Source organism: Rhipicephalus microplus, chromosome 7, assembly GCF_043290135.1.
Source record: "Rhipicephalus microplus isolate Deutch F79 chromosome 7, USDA_Rmic, whole genome shotgun sequence".
Classification (NCBI taxonomy): domain Eukaryota; kingdom Metazoa; phylum Arthropoda; class Arachnida; order Ixodida; family Ixodidae; genus Rhipicephalus; species Rhipicephalus microplus.
The window spans coordinates 52,619,501-52,644,800 of NC_134706.1; the positions used below are offsets into that span (position 1 = coordinate 52,619,501).

The following is a 25,300-nucleotide window of genomic DNA, read 5'->3' on the forward strand; positions in this document are numbered from 1 at the left end:
GTGGTGGATGATCAGCGCAACTATGTAATACATGAGGTTTTATTCCCATATTAATTTATATGTTTACCGTAGGCGCTATCACCCCCTTTCCCCGAGCAAGTTGCCCCGCTTCCTTCTTTTGAGCAAGATGCAATATGCGCCAATGACAGAGCAAGCGCCCCTCACACTTCCGTCACGAAATTTTCAGTTACTCTATTATGAAATCAGTGGATGCATGCACACTAAATGAAGGATTTAATTAGAACCACGGGGACACTTCGTCTTCTCTATATCAAATTTTCGCAATGCCCAAGCCAGGGCACCCCTTCCATATTTCATCGAATTATCCTTCACCATAAAGGGGGAGGTGGTTTCGACTCTTCTGGATTTTAAGGTAGTAATATTTCTTCAGCGTAGCCTGTGTTACTTTACAGAATTCCACCTCAATTTGCGTGGGCTACAAGTGTAGCACGTAGGTTATTTATGTGTGTATTTATGTATTTCGTTAGGTATATAGGCATTTATTTATTGATTTGATTAGTGAGATTATATATTTGTAAGCTTTATTTCTTCAGATATTTATTTACAGATTTTTATTTAGTCCAGCTTTTTTGTGTTCACGTTGGGTAAACCAGTGTGACTGCAGTGGGTGTTTCCAATCGCTGCACTACAAATTTGCCAGTGACTATTTGTCGATGTGGTAAGCTGTTCGTGGTATGACGAATCGCTAACTTTTACCCAGCCTTACTTTAAAAAAAATGTACCACCTTGAAAAGTAAACAATCTACGTTTCTTTATTATAGACCATTCTTATCGCCGTACAAATATAACCTGCTGAACTCACCCATCGACGAACTTATCGTATGTCGCACCGCCACAGCAGAGCAGTGCACCGTCGTGCTTATTCGGTGATACATGCACGAGAAAGATTAGATAGTGTATGGCGGCCCCCTACAGGCGATGCGTTTAGAGGCATGGCGTCATTGCTTCTCTCTGGAGAGTTCTGATGCTTAGTGCCCACACTGCCTCTCAAACGGACAAGAAAGCATTTACACAAGGATGTCTTCCCGCAAGAAACTGTGGCTGAACTTGGGGAGGATGAGCAACTTAAGTTTCAGTAATTTCGCAATGGTAAGAGCAACCTGTTTCATACAACGTTTACTATTATATGTTTGTTTACCAAGAAGAGACATCGCCAGAGTATCAGTCGTTTCTGTTTTGGTAATAACTGTCACAGACATTTAGTTTACGATGTTGATGACTTTATTTCGCAACCGCTGTAGTTGTATTACGACACGAACCGCTCAATTATGGACAACCACCTGTAACAATGGCATCACACAAAGCTATTTATTTATTTATTTATTTATTTATTTATTTATTTATTTATTTATTTATTTATTTGCACGTGCTGCAGCATTAAAGTGCTTTCGCAGGAGTAGTGACAAAATAAAAATTACAATACAACAAACTATCTACAGATGATATAGATAAATAATTTTTTATACGGAAAGAATCCTTCATTCATCTGCAAAATTAAGTCATCACGTGGTAAGGATTTCACACAACCGGGCAAAGCATTTGATATTTCAATACTGCAGGCAGAAACAAACTGTATTTATGCGCATTCTTTCGGTTATTAAAAGGAGACATGTTCAATGCATGAGGATGTCTTGTGAATGCTCGTTTAGTGGGTGTGATGTAGTTGCCGAGTAAAGTAAATTGTGGACAGGGAATGAGAGTTCAGAGATACATTAAAGGATCAGCGTGAATGCGAGAATAAACAGTAGTATAGTGAAGACTATGAAGATCAGAACTATAGGTGAAATAGTGGTCGCAGCGACGATGTATACAAGATATTGCTTTTTTCTGAACATATTCAGATTTTTGATACCTGTTATTCGATAATGGGATCGAGAAGGCTCCAATTCGTGTGTGCGTCGTGGTAAACTTTACGCGGTGCACTATTTAACCGCGGAAGCATGTGCTGCACAAACTAGAATAATTAACACTTCCCACACCCTAGGAACAAAGAACCACTACCAATCCCAATTACTCAAGTTGGGCAGGATTACTGAATCGAATACCATAGAATATATGAAAACTACTTTTTTAAAAATCCCGCGTAGGTTTTGCCGGCAAGATGGTCACGCAAATAGTGAGAGTTGCCCTCTTCTTGTATTGGTTCTCTATTGTTAAAGAGACAGTGACAACGGTAAATGACGGCAAATTGCATGTTGACGCTGCGACATGCATTTCCCTTTAATGTAATATATAGAACCAATTTGCGGGCGCTTTTCGTTGAATTTGATCTCTTGACGTAGACCCAACTGGCGTAAATTTTTGCAAAAGCTGGCATCTACAATTCACTTAGGTATGCTTGTCTGTGGCGCAAAGCAGATTTCGTAAAACCGGGGACATAAGAGAAAGTGAAGCAGTCATCCGTCACCTACCTAATGACACTTCCAGATAAGTACAAAAAACACACCTTCTGCGCATGCGCAAAGATCCATGCTATCAAGTAGAACAACATGGTCAAGATAACATGTTATCAAGAAAGTACTTTCTGAAGAATGCAATGCCATAGGTATGCCAGTGACACAATCAGACTCTTTGTTTTTTTTTTATATAGATGGGTTCCATTGACATTGTAGAAGCTTGTTCCTTACCTTTCGTTTTAGAGTCAACATTAGCGCAATACATGGCACACAACAAGAGGCGTTAAAATGTGCGGAAAGGTCCTCATTTTCACTTTTACTTGCGCTGTTAGCACCCTTCCTCCGTGTGTCGTTGGTGGAGCATCTCGTTTGCCGAATTTAGGGGTTCCCACAGCTTAAAAATACTTCTTAGCATAGGCCACCCTTTTTGCACGCGCGTAACTTACCTAAATATGTCATTTTGATCCGTAATGAACTTCACCCACTTCTCTTCAGCTTCGTATGCCTGGGTTATTGGCTAATTACTTTATGGATATTGGCTAATTAGTTTATGTAACTGCATCAGCGATAACTTTTTAAGGAGTCTTTCACGTCTTGATTGATCGTCCAGAAGGCCCACAATGCTGCGGTGAGGCTTGTCTTTCCTGTCCCAACGTGAAAGCGACACACAGCTTTGCTCCTATAAAAATCAGCGTGAGGACTCGATTTGAACCAAAGTAAAGTTTAGTATACCTACCTACCCATCTTGAAAGCAGTATAATGAACTGGATACCGTGGGAGTGGGGAGGATAAAGTGGTATGTGGAGTGACCATACAACTGGACTATCACAACTCATTGCTTTCACGTGTTTTCACAAAGGGTTTGGCCTTCTCTATAACTGGAGTGGCGTTGCTGGATCTGGCTGATTTGTATGGATCAAGCCTCGCCAGCATATCCTATCTCCTCACAACCCGTGGCGTAGGCCACCTCCTGGGCTCGCTTCTTGGTGAGTTACCAAAATCGGTTTAGTATAGTGGATATAGGTGATACCTATAACCAATGGAGAAGATTATCGTGGAAAACGGCTAGCTCGTACACAAGACATATATACAAGCAAAAAATGAACACGGTGCCAGTAGAGAGAGCTGTGGCAATCAAAAGTGGAGTCTAATGGTGTAAATTACGGTGTTGCTTAAACAACGTATGGAAGTATTTTTTAACAGTGAAGTCTAGAAGAGTGTTTTTCCTGTCGGAGAAAATTTATTCAGTTATGTATCGTGGTTAAAGCCATATTTGTCGTCCCACCAAGCTGGTGGCCTCTGAGACTTTCGCCATAGAAACGCGTTGACCTTGGCTGGTTATCGAAACCACGTTCGACGTCATAACGCTTTAGCACCTAAGGTATCATTGCGAGTACAACTTGTGCACGTGTTGCAGCCAGTCATGTAGGCTCAACTGCACGACGTCGGATGTCAGGCGAACTTCCATCAAGATTGCACTCTTTCGTCGTATTAATGTATTGTATTGTGGACGCATAAAACCCCTTTGCACAGCGATATTCTTATCAAAGAAGCTCGCAATAGAATTATGTGTTGTCACCAAGTGAATTGTAGTGGATACCTTTGTGTTGCTCTGTTCGCTTTCAGGAGGTAAACTCTACGACACGTACAACACACAATTGATAACCATACTGACCACAGCGTTGACCTGCGCCACCGTGGTCATGACTCCACTCAGTGGGTACCTGGCGCTGGCGCATATCGCCATCTTCCTGTGTGGAGTCAGTATTGCCTCGTTTATCACAGGTAAGCAGGTACAACAGACCATTTGCACTCGGTGCAGAAAACTCTCTAGGACATGGGCTGAAGATGATCCAAATGGTAAATCCACGAGGAGAGAATCGTCTTCCTTATTTTACTGATCACATCAGTTTCATGCTTTTGCAAATACGAAGTGACTGTCATGCAAACGCCAGCGTGTTAGGTTTAGCTTGGTGTAGTTTGGCTAGGTATATTGAAGGCAAAATTGATACCGAATTGCCTTGGAGGACAGATTAAATGCCCAGTAATTGCCTGACAGTGCCTACAGCAAACAAATGAGTAAGCACTATGAAAAATAAAACTCATTACAGTGCGTACTATATTTTGCTCGAGTAGTACGAAACATAAGTTCGAGTAGAGTGCAGAAAACGAAAAACCAAGTTCTTATTGGTGTGCTAGCGATTGTAACAAATGCAGTAATAACAATAAAACCAATGCTGAGAAAATTGTCTTGCCCAACACGTACTTATGCACTTTAGGTCAAAGCAGAAAAAAAATCATTGTAGGAAATCGTAGCGTAAAGAGGTGTCATCTTCTGAATAGATCTGCACTAAAAGTAATGTCCTAAATAATCGTAAAGAAGGTGTGAAAACTTCTCAGGGCTTTGAGGTGTGGGAGCTCCTACAAAATGTTAAGAAGATGCGAGGGCTCTTAAGCTCAAGAGAATGGTGATGGGTTTCAAATTTTCTATCTTCCTGGGCGCGATATTTCAGAGAAAAGTGCTGTTCTTATCATCTCTATTGTACTGCTTTCACCCCAGAAAGTTGTCTGAAACATTATTTCGAATTCATTTCCCTTAATTTTTTACCCTCGTTTTCAAATTCACGCGGTTTCTCCTCTGTACTGCGTTGTAATTTTTTCGCACGTCTCCAGTCTGTTGCCCGTACGGAACAAGGACTTAGTCAAACCAATAAGCAACCTTTTTTTTGAGATCCTGTAATTGGTATCTAGTACAGATGCGAAATAAAGCCAAAAAAGACCGCAATACACCAATCCATTCCCTATTTTTAGAACATAAAAAATCATCGCCTCCTTCAACTGAGAGCTTTATCATTGTTTTTTAAGATAATCAAGATGAAGGTCTATCCTCCAATAAATACTGAGTGGTTAGGTGTTGGTTTCGGATGTCTGGTACTCTCAAAGTTAATCTTTGGTCATCATATTTTGTGCGTACTTTCTGTATGAACCTCCCGCATTTCTGGTATTGTCTTAGTCTCTGGTATAATGTATCCGATAAGAGTGATGAAAGTATGATAATTCACATTAATTTTATCACTTCTAATACTTTATCTGAATACAATTAAAACAGGAATACATGGAGAAATAAACCGATATAGTATTTCTAGATATAGTTTGCGCCTGCAAAACTCTTTGAGAGACATTATTACAGCGAGTGTGTTGTAGCTCGCCGTAGTTCTTGCGGTGGGCGGGAGGTAGAGAAACAGTATTGGTGTCTTGTTAGGCGCGTCCGAGTGGTGTCACCAGAAAACTCAAGTGGGTATACTCCACAAGCATTGGGCAAGCTGTGTGCAGCAGGTAAGAATGTCAAACGAATTCGAACGCGTCAGAAGGAAAAGGAGCAAGAAGGAGATGAAAAATGGAGAAATAAAGAGGAAAGAATGAGAGAAAGAAATAAAAAACATAAAAATAAAGAAAAAGAAAGCGATAGAAAGCAAGATATAAAGAGGAAATAAAGAAAGAATGCAAAAAGACGCAAATGGAGACGTACAAAGACAAAGAGACAGAAAAAAATGGAGAGAAAGGAGGGGCTGGAAGGACACTCTAAAAAGAAAAAAAAAAGAGACCAAAGCAGAAAGAAAGAAAGAGACAGAACCAGAGAGAAAAAAAAATGGAGAATGATAAAGAAAGAAGTCGACACAAAACTTTTAAAATAACTACAACAAGACTCAAAGAGGAAGAAAGATTGAAATGAAAAGATACGAATAAAAAAAGAGAATGACAGTAAAATGAAAATATGAGTTAAAATGGCAAAGAAAAAGAAAAAAAATAGATGATAAATGGAGATACAACAAAGTAAAGAAAATAAGGGTTCAATCAAAGAAAAAAAAACTAAGATCAACAAGGAACACCACACAGCTGCACTCTTCCGTCAGGCTTCGCACCACTAGGACGAAGCTGCCAAATTTTTTGTAGGTTTTGAAATATGGTTATGTGTTTTCGTACAGTGGATTGTTAGAGATCGCACATACTGGATGCCTTTGTAAGTTTAGAAGATAATTAATGCATACGGCAGCCATTGTGCGCAACACAGTTTTTAGACGTGAATCTTCTAAAGCACTGTACATCAGTAGCTTAATATTTGTCCGTGGCCCCGAGTGTCAAAACATGCGAGCACCCCACTGCGTGTTGAGTCGTGCACTTCAGGACTGTCAATAAATTTTTGCATTCATCCATTCATCAATATTTGCTGGAGCGTCGCGTCTCACTTTGCAGAGTAATACATAGCACGTAATCCGTTATCACGTAGCCCGTGACCCGTTAAAGGATGACGTTCTGCGTTACGTCATCTGGCAAAGAAAGCGTGTCATCCACTGGTTGTTATAGCTATACGAGCGGCGCTATTACTTGCAGTTTTGCGTGGGGATAAATACGCCACGAAGTGGACGAGAGGACGACAACCGCAGTGGGTCAACTGGTAGAGCATCGTGTATGTAATCCGAAGGTTGTCGACGAGGTCCTTGCCGGAGCCAAATTGCCTTTTCGTACACTTCACTTTATTAAGATATATAAAAATTTACAACAATACCCGTAAGACAGCACAATTCACGTTCCATATAGCTTTTTAAATAAATGTATGTAAGGAGAGGTTGGTTCCATTTAGCTTCCTTGGCTACATTATTTGATGGTTTTCGTTAACGATGCGTGAGAAAAAAAAAACAAGGCCTTAATATTCCTTGCTCTCATTGCCTTGTGTTTGATTTCAAGACACTTTATTCGTTTTCTGCGATGCATGATTGCCATGCGCATTCTTATGCCTCTTTCAAAAAAAAATCATGACCATTTCACTCTCTCAATGAAGATGGGCCGCCAGGGACACTGGCGGACACACTGCCGTCTGTGCTCTCGTTGCCGTTAATAATACGACGCTGATACTCGGCCAGTCTCATATTACGTGGTCGATCTATACTTGTCACGCACGACAGCACTAACGCTTCGCCTTAACTAGACTTAGGCGAGGAAACACGTGTGGCACGAGTACCGACTGAGGCTTTTCACCATAATAAATTAGCCTCTTTTGCCACTCTATACAGGACGCCAAGGGTTCCCCTATAATGCTTCAAAATGCTTCATTAAATAAACACTTGTGCCAGCTAGAAAGGAGTCCTAGACGTTTATTTCAGTAACACCTAAAAGACGTTCATCGGCGTTTTTTTTTTTTTTTGCTTTAATGCATTAGTCACTTGAGCCACTCCAGAGTGGCTACAATGCTTCGTTAATGCTTCAAAATAAGCAACTTATACGCGCTGAGCACTTACTGCAGGACTAAGATAAAGTTTCTTTTTTTTCATTTCCCAAGGGACGCTCGGCGTTTTTGTACCCGAATGGTCAGTGCTAAAACAATGAGAGGTGTGTCACTTACAGCTCAGCCGTAGAAAACGTCTTCGATGACATCAGTTCACATATGTCATAGATGGTATCATGTATATGACACGAAGGCCAAATGACTAATTTCTTGACCTGTCAGACATCTTTGTCATACGTACACTCAACAGCAAAAGCATGTGCAAGGCGAAATTTATGAAAAACTTGTATTACCGCTTCGTCTGCAAAAAAAAAAAACACTCCCATTAACCATTCCATCATTGTTTATTTATTGCCAGCTGGACAGTTATCGTCCTAGATTAGAAGTGTCATTCAATAACGGAGCATTCTTGTCAACAGTCAAACGCACGTCCCTTAAATACTCCTTTTGGGCGTACACGCACATCATTGCGATGCGCAATACATTATATACTCGATAAATTACACAGCTTATAAAACGACCACGATGGCATCACGCCGTATAGGCGGCTGCAGATACAACACGCTGTAATAGCCTTTGGTCCGCGAAGTACGATTCGCATTAAATACAGACCTGTATAAGTGATGACGCATGATCGATTCATTGTGAAAAAAGGCCGAATCACCTGTAGTATGCCACACTTCTTGCTATTTGCGCGCAGGTGCGTCCGTTTGGCTCATCAGGATGTGGCCAGCGAACACCAGCCCACCACTGCAGATTTTCCACTTGGCTTACGGCATCGGTGGCATCTTAGGTCCTTTCGTCGCCCGCCCATTCCTGTCCGCAGGCAAGGGCGGGAACACTACCGCACCAAATGTCACCGATAACGCATACCGGGGTCTGATGGAGACGAGTCTCTATCACGTCGAGTTAATGGAAACGCTGCATTATGCTTCAGCGTTTGAGGACATGGGCACAAGCCACGTCTACTGTGCCTTCGGTGTGGCCGGTGGGCTTTACTTAGTCGTAACCATCTCAATGGTACTTCTGTACTTCGTGGATAAAAGCGACTTCAAGGCAGACATGGTGTGCGCCACGAACGATACGCTTTTGGCCGACGACGGACCCCGAGTTTCTGTCTGGTACACCCGAATCGTCCTAGCGTTCATGTGTGTTTACTCGATCGTCAACTCTGCGTTCGGAAATACAACCTCTCAGATGGTGGTTTCGTTCGCTGTCAAGAGTGACCTACACTTCTCGAAGTCCACCGCTGCGGGCGTCGAGTCGGCGTTCTTCCTGTGCATGGCGGCGAGTCGCCTGTCTGCCGCCCTGGTGACCGTCAAAGTGCCCGTGTTCTGGATCTTGGTGCTCGCGCACGTCATTCTGCTCCCTACTGCTGCCGTGCTCGCCGGGTTCGGTTCTACGAGTGCTGCGGTGCTCTGGGCCGGCGCGGCGCTCACGGGCATCGGCCAGGGTCCGATATCTGCTGGCCTGGTATCCTGGACGGCCGGTTACATCAGCATGAGCAATAGGATGATGTCCCTGTCGATCGTGGCAACAGCGATCGGCTCGATGACGGCACCTGTGATCGTCGGCCAATTTCTGGATAAGAACCCGAACGTGTTCCTTTACGTGATCCTTGGGGCTGCCCTACTGCGCACGGCAGTTTTCGTTTCAATGTATGCCTACCTACGAAGAAGGCCGCAAACAAGCATTGACAAAGAGGTGCTGGTCAGTGAAACTGACGAACAACACCGCGAGGTCTCTTCCTGACGTTGTTGGCTGAAGCGCATTGTGTGCCAACAGAGCCCTTTTTTAAGTGCGGAGTGCTTTAGGGCGCCGAGCTGCCGTATGTTGTCGTATACTGTGGTCGTACCTGCCGCTGCAGTCGCTACAACAAACGACGAATAGCATAGCCGTTCGAGCGCGCATTCGTGCCAAGAAGTCGTCTTCTTCCTGTTCTCCGAGTGCCTTGGTGATAATGATTGAGGGTCAGTTTAGGGACCCAGGCTCTCTGCATGCTGTTGCCAATTGGCGTAACACCAGCAAAAACATGTATGAAAATAAAAAAAATGAGGAACCGATCGCGAGAAAGAGAAAGAACGAGAAAAATAGAAAGAGAAAAAAAGAACTAGAAAGAGAAACAACTAGATACAGAAACAGGAACAAGAAATTGATATAATGCGTAAGGAAAGAAAACAATAATAAAACAGAAGAAGAAAAAACACAGAAAGAGAGCAGGAAAAGAAAATAATACTGAAAAGAAACAAATAATCCTGCCCAGGTCCGCACGGCCGTCAGACTCGGCACCTGTATAGTGCGAAGTTGCCTTAATTTTTTTTTTCATTCAGCAGATCAGCGGGCAATGCCACCTCACTCTGAACGACACCTTCGAGAATGCCTTCACGTGGGGTACACAAATTCCATTTTTTATTCGTCCTTGAAGTTCCCTCTGCTCAACCGATCCACTTTAACCGCGAAGTTATACCATAGTGCCTTGTAAAATACGGCAAAGTGTCAACCTGCCTTTCGTAATGAGCGGAATTGATATTGTTATGAATATCTGACGAACTTGCTTTTCCCGAAACGCTATAGCGACATTATAACCCGAGGAACGAGCATGTTACTGACTAATTTTCTTATATATATTCGTGCTGCAGGTTACTCTGCCACTCATTCCTGTCGAATACGAATAAAACATCGCTTCAATTGACAGACAGAATTTGTTTATTTCGGCTGTTACAGATCGACCAGCACGTTCCATTCTCCTGTCTTTGTTTTTAAAACGTGCACGGCTGGAATACTACGAAATATTAAGCAGCCTCTCAGACTCCTTTCTTGAAGTCTCTTAAGAATAGTTAACATCTATATTCTATAGGAAAATGAGACTTCTGGATCTATCGTTAACTGCGTGTCAAGTGTAGACCATTGTTTGGAGTAACCTTAATCTATAGCTACCCTTGTAACAAAAGGAGAGGAAGAAGTGAAAAGGAAAATGCATAAATGCCATCTAATCAGGTCATAGCTGAATGCTGGATATATCCAGAAAACTACACAAAACATTCCTGGTTTCCTGGCTATATCTAGCATTCAAAGCAAGACCTGATTAAGGGTGATAAGGTTATAATGTTTCCCGATCATTTGTTGGGGGTCAAGGTAGAGGTATTTAGAACAAGAGAGTGAGAGAAAAAATGCAGTGAATGAACATGATTTCGCGTTTGAAAAGAGCCACGCAGACAAGTGCTCGTGCAGGTGAAAATATCAAATTAAGGGGCTCTCATTGCATTTTGAACCAGTAATTGGTGTTTACAGAGTTCAAGTATTATCTGCACGTCCAGTAGATGATAACGAACAGTTGCCATGCAGCATTGTCGATAGCGGCAGCACCGGAAATCTGTATTTTTTTCTACCCAATCACTTGCAACAATAATGCCCTCGATGCATACGAAACCATCAAAAGCATTTTAATAAATCACTTTCCGATTCTTACTCAACTGCGTACTCATATTCATTCACGTTGAATTCTCAATCTAACTGGCACCGCTGGTGCATGTTTCAGTGTGTCCGAATGCTGAAAAATTCTTTAGACACATTTAAAATTTTCTGAGGCAGAATTTATTATTAGCGCTGTAGATTTTAATAATCTGTCTTCAGCAGAACAGGTGCAGGCACGCGTGAAGAAATGGTGCATCCTCGTTTGGAGAAAGCCGAAGTAGTCTGGATGATGCCACGAAAGCTTCTTGACTCTTGCTGATAGTATTGCTAAACTTGTAAATTTGCTCTCTCGTCATTGGCTTAGTACGTCAGCTGCCATAGGTGGTGTTCTTCAATTAATTCATACGCGAGAGCTATACATTTCTACGTGCAACCGATAACATGGTGTTATTTGCCCGGGGTAATGTGTCGAGGGTTAGCTCTAACGCTCAGCAGATTTTTCCGGCGAAGTTGAGTATCCAGTCGCTTTTTGTGTCCCTTACAGACAGTACAGGCATCGTAAAACAGACGCCACAGCCCAGCCTCATCAACCATCTCTTTTTTTTTAATCTTTTAGTACTTCTATTGTAACACAAAACTTTTATTTCAATTCACGCTTTTGTTTACGAACTCTACATTGAAATTACGAGAAGCACGGATAGATCCAGCTGCCTTGTTGCCTTAATAATAATAATCACATCTGAGGTTCTACGTCCCAAAGGCACAGTGCGATTCTGAGGCAGGCCACTGTGAGGGGCACAGGAAATTTCGACCACCTGGTGTTCTTCAGCGTGCGCTGACGTCATTCAGTACATGGGCCCCTACCATTCCGCGCGCTTCCATCGAAATGGGGCCGCCGAGGCGGATATCTAATTCGCGACCCCCGGTCTGCAACCTAGCACCGCGACCTCTGTTCCACTGAGGCAAACTTTCATGGTTTCGTATTTTGTTTCTAATTTTATTCATCTATTTGGTCGGATACTAGAGTGACGCACTTGCCTAGAGTATATCTCTTTTTATGACATACGTCCCGATGAAATGTAGCAAATAGTGTCAGAAGATAGCGCAGCTAGGTCGAGCCGACAAACGAGGATGGCACACGATGTAGCAGACAATTCCAATATGTCCTAGCAAGTGCCAAAAACGACGCGAACTGCGGCTATTCATTGTGAAGGCTTTGTGACGCTTAGCACCACTTAAGTAACAAGGAGATACCGCACTTAGTTCATTTTAACTGTACGTGGGAAACGTTGCTCGCACTGATGAGGATAACGTTTTTGCTACCTTCGCTGACCTGCGTGCCTGCTCTTTTCTTTGTGTGAACGGGAGAGGGGGGGAGGAGGGGAGGGCTGATAACGAACCCGAATCACGCGCACTTTAACAGCACGCGCAATAATGACTCGGCAACTGTTGTTTTACAAGTGTGGTGGTATGAACCGCATGGCAACAGATTAGTCTGTAGGCTTCAGTGGTCTACACGCGTCATTTACTGTGTTTAAAATAAATTTTGAAAGTCTATAACTTCAATAAGGTTTGAAATAATAATTGAAAGTCTTCAGGATTGATGTTAGGCTGTTTTAGTTATGTTTCTTTTTTCATGAATATTGCTTTTTTATTCTTTGCTTTTCCTTACACTATTTGAGATACTCCAAGTGTTATTACTTTTGAGCTTTGCTGTACTAATTAGGCACTGGCTTTCTTTTGTTTTCAATGCACTGTATGTAAATGTGTCTATGTATTGCCTTTTCGAATACACATTTGCCCCTCCTGCTCGGGCCCCAGTCGGGCCAGCAGTATGTTGTAAATAAATAAATAAATAGATAAATAAATAAATAAATAAATAAATAAATAAATAAATATGGTTCTACCACCATACTCCAACCCCCGTATTCACAAACGCTACTCGACTCGACTGAGAATGAGGCTGCACTACTGAAGGATGGCAGCATATTATTGCTGGTATGCAGTGACTTGCCGTGCCTACAGATTGCGCTCCCATGGGCTTTCTCAAGTGAAGGTGAAGCGTTGAGTCGAGAGACGTTCTAGAATACGGGGGTAATACGTAACTGTTACTGGTGAAATACCTGTTGCGGCCGCCACGTTTAAACAGTTGTCGAAAACATGGGCTCCATAATTGTAATCAATTTTCCTTCTTTGTTTTTCCTGATTCTTTTCTCGTACATCTGCATGCAAGCAAAAGCAGAACCGAGCATGGGTTAAAGACACAACGCTTCGCGTTTTATTTCACGTTCGTAATAGGAGGAATCGTAATCGGGCTAGCGTACGCCGGTGCGTTCGGGTGCTTTGTTATCTCTCCTATTATTCATATCGGAAGCTCATCTCTGCTGACAAAGATAAGATGTTTACGCAGCATTCGATGATGTGACCGTCGAGCGCGTTGAATTTCGCACATAGCCAAAAGAGCTGCTATACGACTTGCTCACTCAGCATTCTCGCATCTCCTGACACGACAACCGAGACAATAATGTTCTTATCTTCCCATTCTCCCGAGAGAGGCGTGATATACAGTAACCTGGCTCAATAACGGAGGACGGGTTGGCTTACTCGAAAGGCATGAGTTCTGCGCTGGGACAGTTGGCTCCTCGTCGACAGCGTCAGCCGCACCAGTCAAGACGGCTTCAACATGTCTCCCCGCAAGAAGCTGTGGCTGAATCTGGGACGGACGTGCAACTTGAGCCTCGGAAACCTAGGAATGGTAGGAGGTGTGTTCCTCTAGCGGGAAAAAAAAGTTTCGCATAGCATCGGTCGCTACGACGCTAGTCCCACTTGTCTGGTTTCGCTCTTGTGTTGTTCGAGCTAAGCTTTTTTCTTAGAAGAAGCTTAACGAAGTAGTCCAATTTTCTGTTTCAATAATACTGGGGCGCTTACCGCGGCCGCTATGTACAGGTCAATTTTTTTATAGTATTCTGTCTTTTAAAGAATTGATAACAAAAAACCTTCGATAAGTTTGACCATAGCGTGAAATGTTTAAGGCGCTTGCTCATCGTGTTTGTTGCTACGAAAATTTGATGTATTTGTAAACACAGTAAAATATGGTTTTTCATAAGTTTTAGGATAACCGTAAGAAAACATAACATATGTTATGCAGAAAGGTTCGGCAATGTTAAAGTATGTCCTGAAGCAGCGTTCAAGAGGATAACGAATAAAATACGAGCTTTCTTATTTATATACATCAAAATGTAATTTAAAATTGTAATTCTACATACTTAAATTAGTTTTGAGCAACTCTCAAATATTCATGAATTTATTTCTGTATCAGAGCCTATTACCTCCCGAACGGAGTGGCGCGAAATTTATTTCATCTCCGCCAATAACAGGCGGAGGTAAAGTTATTGGTCACACGTTAGCGATTTCATTATTCTCTCGTTCATTATGCTCAAAGTTGCACAAGTGGGAATTACAAGGGGCGAAGAAACTACTTCAACGTGTGCGTTATGATCTTGAGTCGCGTTATGAAACTCAATCGCTCCCTTCCACTGTGATTTCAGATACACGCTATAGTGTTGCCACTGTGTAATATTAGCGCACCAGAGAGTGCAGCGTCGGGATTATGGCAGCATCCTTCGAGGAAAAAGACGTATCTGATCCTTACGCCACATTCTACGTAACGTCAGTGTCAGAACAATAAGTTGATAGGTTAGTCGGTCGATGGTTTGATTTATACAGAGTACTTGTAGCGCTAAGAAACGAGAACAAAGAATACACAAACAGGACAGACTTGCGACGACTTCCAACTGATGTTCATCAAAAGCTGTGAAGCCAGTTTTCATACAGTTTTCATGCGGTCAGGTTATCCCTATACTTGAAGACGCAATCACAGATGGTCATGACTCTATTTATTTGTCATTTATGTACAAACTTGGAGCCCTTATAGGCAGTTTAAGCCTGATTTTTTAATGTAACGGTCTCTATTAGCTCTCTTTCTTTTTTTTTGTTTTTGCACGCCTTTTAAAAGTGGTATGACGGTTTGTGCTTTTTGAATAAAGGTAATTAGGAAGTCAGCGCAAGTCTGTCTTTTGTGTCTTCGCTGGCCTAGTTTCTTGGGGCTGCAAGTACTTAGTAAATATGAAGTTATGTCAGCCGCCGGTCCAAAGCAGCCTTCTTCTGCATGACGAAAAAGCAGCTGCATCAGAGATCTGCGCACAGAGTGTACGGGTCATTGTATGAAGAGAGGACGCCTGGGAGCGTCGCAACTTGGCGCTCCGGTCGCAAACCGCGCATGACTGCAAGGTTTGGCTGAGCTGCCAGTTCCCATCAGCTTCTGTTTACCGCTGTGTGTGTTCACTCCCCAAACACGAGGAGTGGCTGATTTACATGGAGGTCAACGTCTCAAAACGACCATATGAAGGGAGAGTGGCTGAGGGGAGTTTTGAAGACGAATGATCATTTCGTGCCTGTCATATTTTTATAGCAACTTAGTAAATATAAAATGACATGGGTGGCTTTATATGCACTTTCGTGTTTTTGTTTACATTCCGCCAATTACGAACAGACTGTCCTAGCTACCACTGGTGAACCACAGAGTCTGATGTTGCGGACGAATTCTTTATCGTTTCTCACGAAGGGCCTCGCCAGCGGCATCACAGGCGTCGCTTTGCTGGACCTGGCTGAGATCTATTCGACAAGCATCGCCAGCCTATCGTACCTCCTCACCAGTCTGGGCGTCGGCGGTCTCATCGGCTCCCTCCTTGGTATGCTTGTGCTTTCGACAATGGTTCACGAATTTGTTTAAATCTTGCGCTTGCTTGTGACTTTGTTGAAGTATACGCATGTTGACATGTCTTAGTATAAGCGGCATTCGCAATCCAATTTTTTAAGGAATAAAGCCCTGCGGTACTGTTATCAGAAACTACGCGCAAGCAAAATATCGGTTAATAGCCGTGCCAATGGAGTACTCACATGATTTTGAGAATTTTCATGTTGTTGCTCTTGAATGTACACTGTTGCCGAGAACCGTATACAGAGTATTCTGGCACATGAGAATGCAGTGCGTGTATTTTTAATACCACTCCACTTGCTTAAAATCACGCAAGCTGGCTAAAAGACAGTGAAGCAGGCCGATTCTCGAGTTGTCCGAAAGCTTTTGCAAAGTTTTGGTAAGAATCGCTAGGTTTGAGTAGGAATCTATATATGTACTGCGCAAACGCGACAGGGGCGCCCCAACTCCGTGTTCTCAAACTTTCGACGAGACCGCTTGTCTGGTGAAGTGGCGCTCATCCATATTCTGCTGCACTGAAATTTCTCGACCACAGAAAGGCTAAACACGGATTGGCGGCGATATACCCTGTATTGCGTTCACCGAGTGGCACACCAAGGCTAGCGACACTTCGCAGCTGTCTCTTCAGCTCGACGTCGTCCAGCATGTCCCAGCTTTGCGGCACGATGGCGTCCTCTATTGATATACGAACAGCGTTACAGCAAGGCCGCACGCAGGAGAACAGTTCAGCCAGTACATTCGAAGTTCCGTTATTTTTAATTTCATAAGGGTGGTTTGAAAGGCCGGGTAGTACGTGACACTGCGTGAAAACAGCGCAGGAACGGGACACTCATTGCGCTGCGCGCTCCTAGTCACTCGTTCAGTCTTTACCGCCACCGAGCTGTAGTAACCGAGAGAAGCAGACGCCCTCCCTACCCGCTGCCCACCCTACCGCCTTCATAAAAGCCAGCACTGAGATCACGCGCATGGTCGTTTCGGTCCAACTTCTAAGGAGCTTCGCTCACCAGTTCATCCCAGGGCGGATATATGATCCCAAATATTCCAATAAATACAACAAAGGGAACCCTGGCGCTAGTGTCTATGGCACCTGCAACGCACGGCACTTTAGCCAGCACGAGAGTGATGGATATAGTACACAAATTTGTCAAGATTTCGTACTTTCGGCTCCACTTGGCTTCGCGTGGCTTGGAGCTGCTGTGTCACGAAACACAACCTCCTATATATATTTTTTATGGGATGATATGCGCGAAACGACAATCGGCAAATGCTAAGCAGTCGCACTTCACCGCCTCAACCATTTAGGCTCACCAATTCAAATCGGCTCACGAAGTTCACAACGGTCCGTTGTTTTATTCAAAACAAAAGCAAAATACAACAATAAACAAAGTCACAAGTGCGTTCGCGAAGCCCGCAGGCAGGAAGACTATAGGTAGACCCGTGTACTAACCATCACTCCCATGGTGGTTGAACGATTGCAGCGCCAGATTCTCGTCTGGTTAATTTTAGGAAACTATGCCTGTTATGACAGTGCGCCTGTGTTGTCGCCCTTTTCTCTTGTTCCTGTTCCGCACCTAACGCCACTTTTTTTTTCAGCTTCACTGTTTGGTACTTTCGGTTATATTATCAGAGAGTGGTTTATCAGTGACGTGTAAACACAGCCCGACATCACGTGGAGACATCAACGTGCGACATACTAGCGGCATCTCTGCCATCAGCTGTCAATCATGTGTCGTGCATGTGAGCAGTTTGCCGTCTAGTGACTGTGATTACAAAAATTTCTGCGATGTGGGCTGTACTCGGCACGCATAGTTTGTAAACCCAGACAACTCTGTTGACACGTCCTGATGATGCTCATAGTGGTATTGCTGGCTTGCCGACGCCGGGTGAAGAAAACTTTAAAATCAAAGTAAAATATTTTATACGTGTTTTCTGGCTCCCGTGTATGAAGTCCGTTATAACTGCGTATTAATGAAACGATAAATGTCCTTTTAGCGACGCCTCTAAATTGTGTCAGTATATCTTCAATAGTTAAAAATAGTAAGCACGACAAAGTTTCGGCGATTCAACATAACACAGATCAGCTAGTGCTTTAAAAAAGCAGGGCGAGAAAGAAGTTTTCTAAATGATAATCATACCTTCTTTTCATCCCTGTTACTTCCGCGCTGTGTGTTAGAATTAATCAACATTCGAAAAGCTTCTTGAGACTTCAACGTTAAGCACCGCGTGAATGAAAGGCGTCGTTCTCGCCAATTCTTCAGCTCAATACATCAAATACTGTCTGACGTCCCGAGCAGCTATCGTTCTCGCGCGCAGAGTACTCGGGAGCACTAACGTTTTGAAAAGTATTACGCGCCCTCATTGTCCAAGTTCCATCGAGAGCCCCATTATATTCGCTTTACATGCTACACGCAACCTTGCCAGATTTCCAACATGCTTAATTTATTTCAACATCTGCAGGAGGTAAGCTACACGACACGTACAACACGCAGTTGGTGTCAATCTTCGCACTGTCACTAACCAGCGTGACGGTGACCATGATACCGCTCAGCGGCATCCTGCCCCTGGCGCACGTCACCATGTTTCTGTGCGGAGTCAGCGTGGCTGCTTTTCTAACCGGTGAGTTTTCGCGGTGTGGTAAAGAGACGTAAAGCCCCTATACCTTACGGAGTACAGGGACTTTAGGTAGACGGGGAATGGGACGCTTGCATGTATTGCGTAAAAATTCTGTGACGAAACACTAAGGGTACCACCTTATCGGGAAAAAGGGCGCCAGCGAAGCGTTGCGTCGGCTTGTCTGACGTACTTCTTTGTCGTTCTTTCCTTCATCCTTCCTTTCTTTACTTCGTTGCTTCTTTTTTCCTTTCTTTCGTTCTTTCTTTAATTGTGATAGCAATTATATGGACACTCTCAGCTGGATACTGCCGCTGGCGTCAACCTCGGTGGCGACGTTTGCGTCGCCGTCATTCACCGTTTACTTTGTTTTGTGAATTCTTACTTTCGTGTCTTCATTTGTTTTGTTCTTCCTTTCATTCCTTTTTTCTTTCCTTTTCCCTTCCTGATTTCTTTTGCTTTCGTTCTTTACTTTGTTTTGTGTTTTTTCCTTTCTACTTTTTTTGTTCATTTCTTCTTTTCGTTCATTCTTTAATCTTTACTTTTTTCTGTTCTTTCTTTTCATTTTCTCCGTGTTTCTTTTTCTTTTTCTTCCTTTCGTATTGCAATGCACAACGCTCCTCCTAATTATTTCCGTTTGTGCCAGAAATTTCTCCTTCATGTAAGCGTTCACGAATGCAATACTTCAGTTGCCACGGGCAGCAACAACGATCAGTAAGCCTGGCACAGTAAATTCTGTGTGACTGAGTACGCGTGAGTGCGCTGTAGGAAAATTTAGGTAATATCGAATCCTAATGAACCTGGGTTAAAGTATGAGTGCAGATGCACTTTTTTTGCCGATCTACGCAATGTCGGTGGGTGTTGAAAACACCAGACGGACAAAATTTCAGGAGCCTTCCACAACGGAATGTCAAATAATTATATATGTTTTCGGCGTGTGATAATACCCCAGAAATCCGTTGGTTACACCAACGGCCGCAATTTCAAGTGTCCAAATTGCTCCGATTCTTGTGAAAGAGGGTGATATAGCCGGATAAGGATGGCCGTGTTCCCGTTGATGATGTACAAATAATTATACGCGCGGCACAGAAGGTGCATGCCCGGAGACGAAACTGGTCTGGTATTTCCGTGCAGGCGCAAACATCTGGATCATCAGGATGTGGACGGAGAACAGCAGCCCGGCGCTGCAAGTATTCCACTTGGCCTTCGGCATCGGTGGCCTCCTGGGTCCGTTCATCGCGCGACCGTTCCTGTCCAACAACAGCGCCAACGCTACAGCCCCGAACAACCCCGACCAAATACACTTCACCGAGAACATCTTTCATAGGCCAGTCAACCTAATGCCTCTTGCCGACAACTCCACTGCTCGAAATGCCACGAGCGAATCACACGTATACTGGGCATACGGCACCGTGGGCGCGTTTTATGTCATTCTGACCATTTCTATGATCGTATTTTACATCGTGGACCGTGTGGACTTCAAACCCGCAGCGCCCGAAGGCGAGATCTCTGCCGGAGCCGAGGGACCACGTAGTACTGTCCGCTTTACTCGAATCGTTCTGGCAATGATGTGCCTCTACATAGGCATGGAAGTCGCTTTCGAGGGTACCACATCACAGATGGTGGACACGTACGCAGTCAAGAGTCGGCTCCACTTTTCCAAGGCGTTGGCTGCCCGCCTCGAATCCACTTACTACTTGTCCTTTGCCGCCAGCCGCCTCACCGCCAGCCTGATTACAATCAAGCTTCCTATCTTCTGGGTATTAGTCTCAGTGCAAGCCATTCTTATACCGACAGTCGTGACGCTCGCGGTGCTGGGATCCAGCAGCTCCACGGTGCTGTGGATCTGCACGGCTCTCCTGGGCGTGGGGCAGGGGCCGGTCTATGCCGCCATAATATCGTGGACGTCCGAGAACATCAACCTAAGCAACAAGATGATGGGTTTTGTCGCTGTCACCGACGGCATCGGGTCAATGACGGCGCCGGTTGTTGTGGGCCAGTTTTTGGACAGCGACCCCAATGTGTTCCTCTACATGTGTCTTTCGACGTCCATGTTGTGTGCTCTAATTTTCACGTCCATGTATCTCTACATAAGAAGCGCGCGAGACCATGGCGATGACAAACAACTACTTGTGAACGATTGTGACAGCGAGCCCAGTGAGAGACTTCAATAGTATTTCAAACTTTACCTACGCTTATGTAATTGAGCTGCTGCCTTCTTTGGACATTTTGTTCACAATACTGTTCACACCAAATTACCACCGAAGCGTTGCAAGATCTGTTAGAAGGTTGTCATAGCACTGTATAGAGAGTCGAGATTTCAGCGCTTATGAGGCTGTACGTTAACATTGTACAAACAGAATTGTTGCTAACGCGACAAAAACAGGAAATATTGCGAGAAAAAAAGTGCTGCAAGACCCCTCATAGCCTAAGTTGCTTTTGGCTGTGTAAAATGCGCTTGTTGAGGTGAATAATGTAGATGGCCTACGGAGATTCAGAAACATTGCCTACATATTATATAAAGCAACGTTGAGGCGGCGTGACGCGTTCACGACCAGTGCATCAACCTTGCGTCTGCGCCTATTTTCTTGTTCTTTGCACGCTCAACGTTGCCACTAAAGCAATGCAGTCATCGGAAAATCGAAGTGGTTGAACCAGATGTCTTCCCTTTAGATTGAAAACATGTCTTGCTCAGTACTTCGTAAAGGCACAAGATACGATAATTCTGATGATAACAGTGATGAGCGCTGTTCGCTGATGCGTGTACAGTGAGCGCATTGAAGAGAGAGAGAGAGCGCGAGATGATAAACGAAGGACAGGGAGCTGGGTTAACCAGGGTTGAGCCCGGCAGGCCACCCTGCACTTGAGAAAGGGTAAAAGGGAAGGGAAGTTGGAGAGAAGGGTGAAAAATCACAACATATCCATAAAGTGAATGATGACGAGCGGGCGAAGCTGCGGGGGATCATTAACCATGAGTTCCACCATACGCATCGGGCGCTGCCGTTTCACTGCAGCTGCGCGAGCCGTCGCCGCCTCTTGATAAGCTTGCCGACGTTTCCGTGCCGCTTCAGCTTCGCGAGGCCTCCGCTCCGAGTTGGTTTGCCGGCTCTGCCGTTTCGCTGCAGCTTCGTGAGCCCGCCAGTCTGGCTACGCTTGTCTGCGCTGTCATGCTGCAACTGCTCTGCGAGCCCGAAACTCTGGACTGCGTTGCCACGCAGCCACGCTGCGCACTCCATGACCGCCGCTGCCGAACGAGAGAGAGCCGCTCCCCTAGCGGTCTCTTTTCAAACCACAGCGCGTGCCAAGAGCGATGGATGGATGGATATGGCTGTATCCTTTAGATCGGGCGGTGGCTAACGTCACCAAGCCGTAATACTTAATGAACCAAAAACTATATTTATTTTTTTTCCTTTAAATAGTGAGGATGAGGGTTCGTACTTGGCAGTGATCGGTTTAATTTTCACTCGTGCCTTGACTTTAGCCATCAATCAGATAACCTCCTTCTAGTTAATTCTACCCGCTTAAAGTCAATTTTGCCCTACCTGTCCCTAAACCCCAGTGCTTTGAAAAACTGTGCGCCATCATCCTGAACTATAGAGTGAAGCCCTTTACAGAACACTATTAAGTGTTCGGCAGTTTCTTCTTCCTCTCCGAACGCCCTGCATACCGTGTCTACCCCTTCGTATTTGGCCCGATATGTTTTGGTTCGCAATACTCCCATCCTGGCCTCAAACAGTAGAGAACTACCCCGAGTACTATCATAGATCTTTTCCTTGGCAATTTCCTGCTTAAAAGTTTGATAGATCTCTAGTGCGGACTTTTTAATCATGCTAATTCTCCACATATCGGCCTCAGCTTCCTTCACCTTCTTCTTAACCGATAATTCTTTTTGGTTTGCCCCCTGCTGTTTTCTAAGTATTTACCAGTCAATTTTCTGGCTCGCTTCCTCCATTTTGTATCGACATTCCTCATGTACAAGTAGCTGAATACCTTCCTAGCCCAACGCTCCTTCCCCATTTCTCTCAATCGCTTCTCAAATTTTATATTGGTGCTAGCTTCCCTGCCCCCAAATGATGTCCATCTCATATCACCTTGTACTCCCTGATTTGGTGTATTCCCGTTAGCTCCTAAGGCAAGCCTACCTATTCCACGTTGCTTAATTTCTAATCTTGCTTGAACTTCTGATCTCATGCACAAGACCAAAATCGCGAACAACAGACCAGGAGCCATGACCCCTTTCCATATTCCTCTCACAACATCATACCTATTGTAATTCCACAGTGCCCTAATTTTCATGACTGCTGCATTCCTGTTGCCTTTAGTCGTCACGTATATTTCGTGTTCCATTAGGTACACGGCCCCATTGCTTATCCATGCGCCCAGATATTTGTATTTATCTGATATCTCTAGCGTGACCTTCTGTATTCTAAGCTCACTACCTTCATTGTCAATAAAAATCATGACTGATGATTTTTCCTTACTGAATCTGAAGTCTAACGTATCTCTCTCATTACCGCAGATGTCTACCAATCTCTGCAAATCTTCCTTGTTGTCGGCCATTAGCACTATATCATCTGCGTACATCAATGCAGGTAGTGCCTCTTCAATGAGTTTTTCTTGTTTGACGAAAGAGAGGTTGAAGCCCACTCCACTTTCCTCTAATTTGGCCTCTAATCCTTGTTGGTACATCATGAGTAATGAGGGTAACAGAGGACACCCCTGCCTAAGCCCCCGTTTTACCTCTGCAGGTTTAGATACCTGTTTTTCCCCCTTTATAACTACCTTGTTACCTTTCTAGGTATCCTTTAAAAGATTAGTGACTACACCTTCCACGCCTAGTGTGTCCAATATTCCCCACAATTCCTCTTGAACCACCCTATCGTACGCTCCCTTGATTTCCAAAAATGCTAGACGAGCGTGCGCAGGCACCACCCCGCCCTCATGGGCGCTTCCAGAATTAGTGTGTCACGCCGACGGGCAGGGGACATGGCTCGACCCTAAGGAGCTTCACCCCTCAATAAGGAACGTAGCCGTCTATGCGCCAGTAGTTTCGCACCTGACATCACAGACGGTGAGGTCAGTCCTGGGGCCGGAATCACAGTAGCGCATTCGTTGGCTTACGCAACTTATATGTGCAGTCCCATACATACAAAAGCATCCCAGACAAAGGCCATGGTATTAACTGTATTTTTTTCAGATTTTGCTAAAGCTTTTGACAGGATGTCTTGTCGCTTACTTCTCCTCAAACTTAGTATTCTTAACATTGGCCCTAACATCTTGAACTGAATAGAATGTTTTCTAACTGGCGGCGTACTCGATTTATAACTGTGAATGATGCTGCATCCCCGCGTTGTGACGTAAAGTCGGGCGTCCCTCACAGCTCCGTCTTGGCCCCGCTGTTATTTCTAATTAATACTAACGACTTACCTACTGTTGTTAGAGCTCTATTGAACTATTTGCTGATGACTGTCTTATACCGCGAAATAACTAACCAGCATGATAACTTTATTCATCAATCAGTCTTAGATAACATATCAACAAGGTGCTTAGAATGGCTAATATTCTTATATCTCACTAAATGCGAATTATAGCATTTCTCACGTCCCACTGACTCTTCCACATCTTTAGGTTAGGTAATGAATAACATTAACCTCGAGTACGTAAAATCATATAAATATCTCCGAATTCAGTCTACCAACAACTTTTTGGGCATACGCACAATTGAAACATCCCTAACCACGCTAACGGGTTTCTAGGGTACATACGCAGAACTTTTTTCAAAATTTCTTGTCATATAAAACTACTACTCTGCAAAACATTAATTAGATCCAAGCTTGAGTACGCTTGTTCTGTTTGGGACCCCGGTCAAACGACATGCACAACTGTCATTGACTCAGTTCAAAATCGTTCAGCGCGTTTCATTAGCTCAAAATATTTCCCCACAGCTAGCGTTTAACTAATTAAATCAGACCTTGGACTAACAAAAAATTTCAAATGAAAATTTCTTGCTTATGTCCTTTTCAAAAGATCATATATAATAAGTATTCAGCTAAACACGAACTCATTTCAGTACCTTCATACGTATCATCGCGTCTTGATCATCAGCATACAATTTTCATTCCTTTTTGCCGCGCTATATGGTTTTTTTCAGAAAGTTGCCAAAAACGAGCGCTGAGTAGAGCCACCCCTCCATCGAATGCATCGAGGTCGCTTCACCACTCAAAGCTGCACGAACCGATTACGTCGTCAGCCTGTCATAGCTTAGTTTGTTTGAACGTGCTTTTTCAATAATATGTTGTATTCATATGTTGTATTTTTTGCATTTTTTGTTTTTGTATAACCCACACCCCTCTGTAACACCTTTATGCGCACTGAGGGTAGAATAAATGAAATGAAATGAACTGTTGACGGTGAGACTGTGGTGGTGTGCTAGTATTTTCAAGCATCCAATAAATAGACTGCTGTAAGCATGCAAGAAGTGCAGTGAAGGTGCACAACAGTGGCAACACGCTCCAAGCTATCGGATGTGCATGAAAACCGAACGACCTCTCTCACCAAGTCAGCAAGCAACTGTCATTTAGAGACTTGGGCCGTTCGGAGTAAGAACCAAGACTTATTTTCAATAAAAAATTTATGCCTAACACCCTGTGCCTACTTCATCTTGTGTTAGTGTTCATCCGGCAGCCCCTCTGGTTCAGCCCACTGCCCGAAGCTGCAGCTTCAGTTGTGAGCTCCGCACTTAGAGGATTGATTGATTGATATGTAGGGTTTAACGTCCCAAAACCACCATATGATTAT

At 43.9% G+C, this 25,300-nt stretch overlaps 2 protein-coding genes across 3 annotated transcripts; both read left to right on the top strand.

The window, feature by feature from the left end:
- Nucleotides 1-946: 946 nt before the first annotated feature.
- Nucleotides 947-10,402, top strand: LOC142767464 (sodium-dependent glucose transporter 1A-like). Its single transcript, XM_075869181.1, has 4 exons — nt 947-1,110; nt 3,277-3,403; nt 4,044-4,202; nt 8,402-10,402. Exons 1-4 carry the CDS (start codon nt 1,039-1,041, stop codon nt 9,451-9,453), a joined length of 1,410 nt encoding a protein of 469 aa, XP_075725296.1. The 5' UTR covers nt 947-1,038; the 3' UTR covers nt 9,454-10,402.
- Nucleotides 10,403-13,443: 3,041 nt separating this feature from the next.
- Nucleotides 13,444-24,903, top strand: LOC119179908 (sodium-dependent glucose transporter 1A). Of its 2 annotated transcripts, none has more exons than XM_037431027.2 (4): nt 13,444-13,870; nt 15,740-15,866; nt 18,350-18,508; nt 19,637-24,903. In XM_037431027.2, the coding sequence occupies exons 1-4, from the start codon at nt 13,799-13,801 to the stop codon at nt 20,674-20,676; spliced, it is 1,398 nt and encodes a 465-aa protein (XP_037286924.2). In that variant the 5' UTR covers nt 13,444-13,798; the 3' UTR covers nt 20,677-24,903. The 2 variants fall into 2 exon arrangements, with proteins under 2 accessions (XP_037286924.2, XP_075725297.1); XM_075869182.1 differs by having other exon boundaries at nt 13,446-13,877.
- Nucleotides 24,904-25,300: the final 397 nt, after the last annotated feature.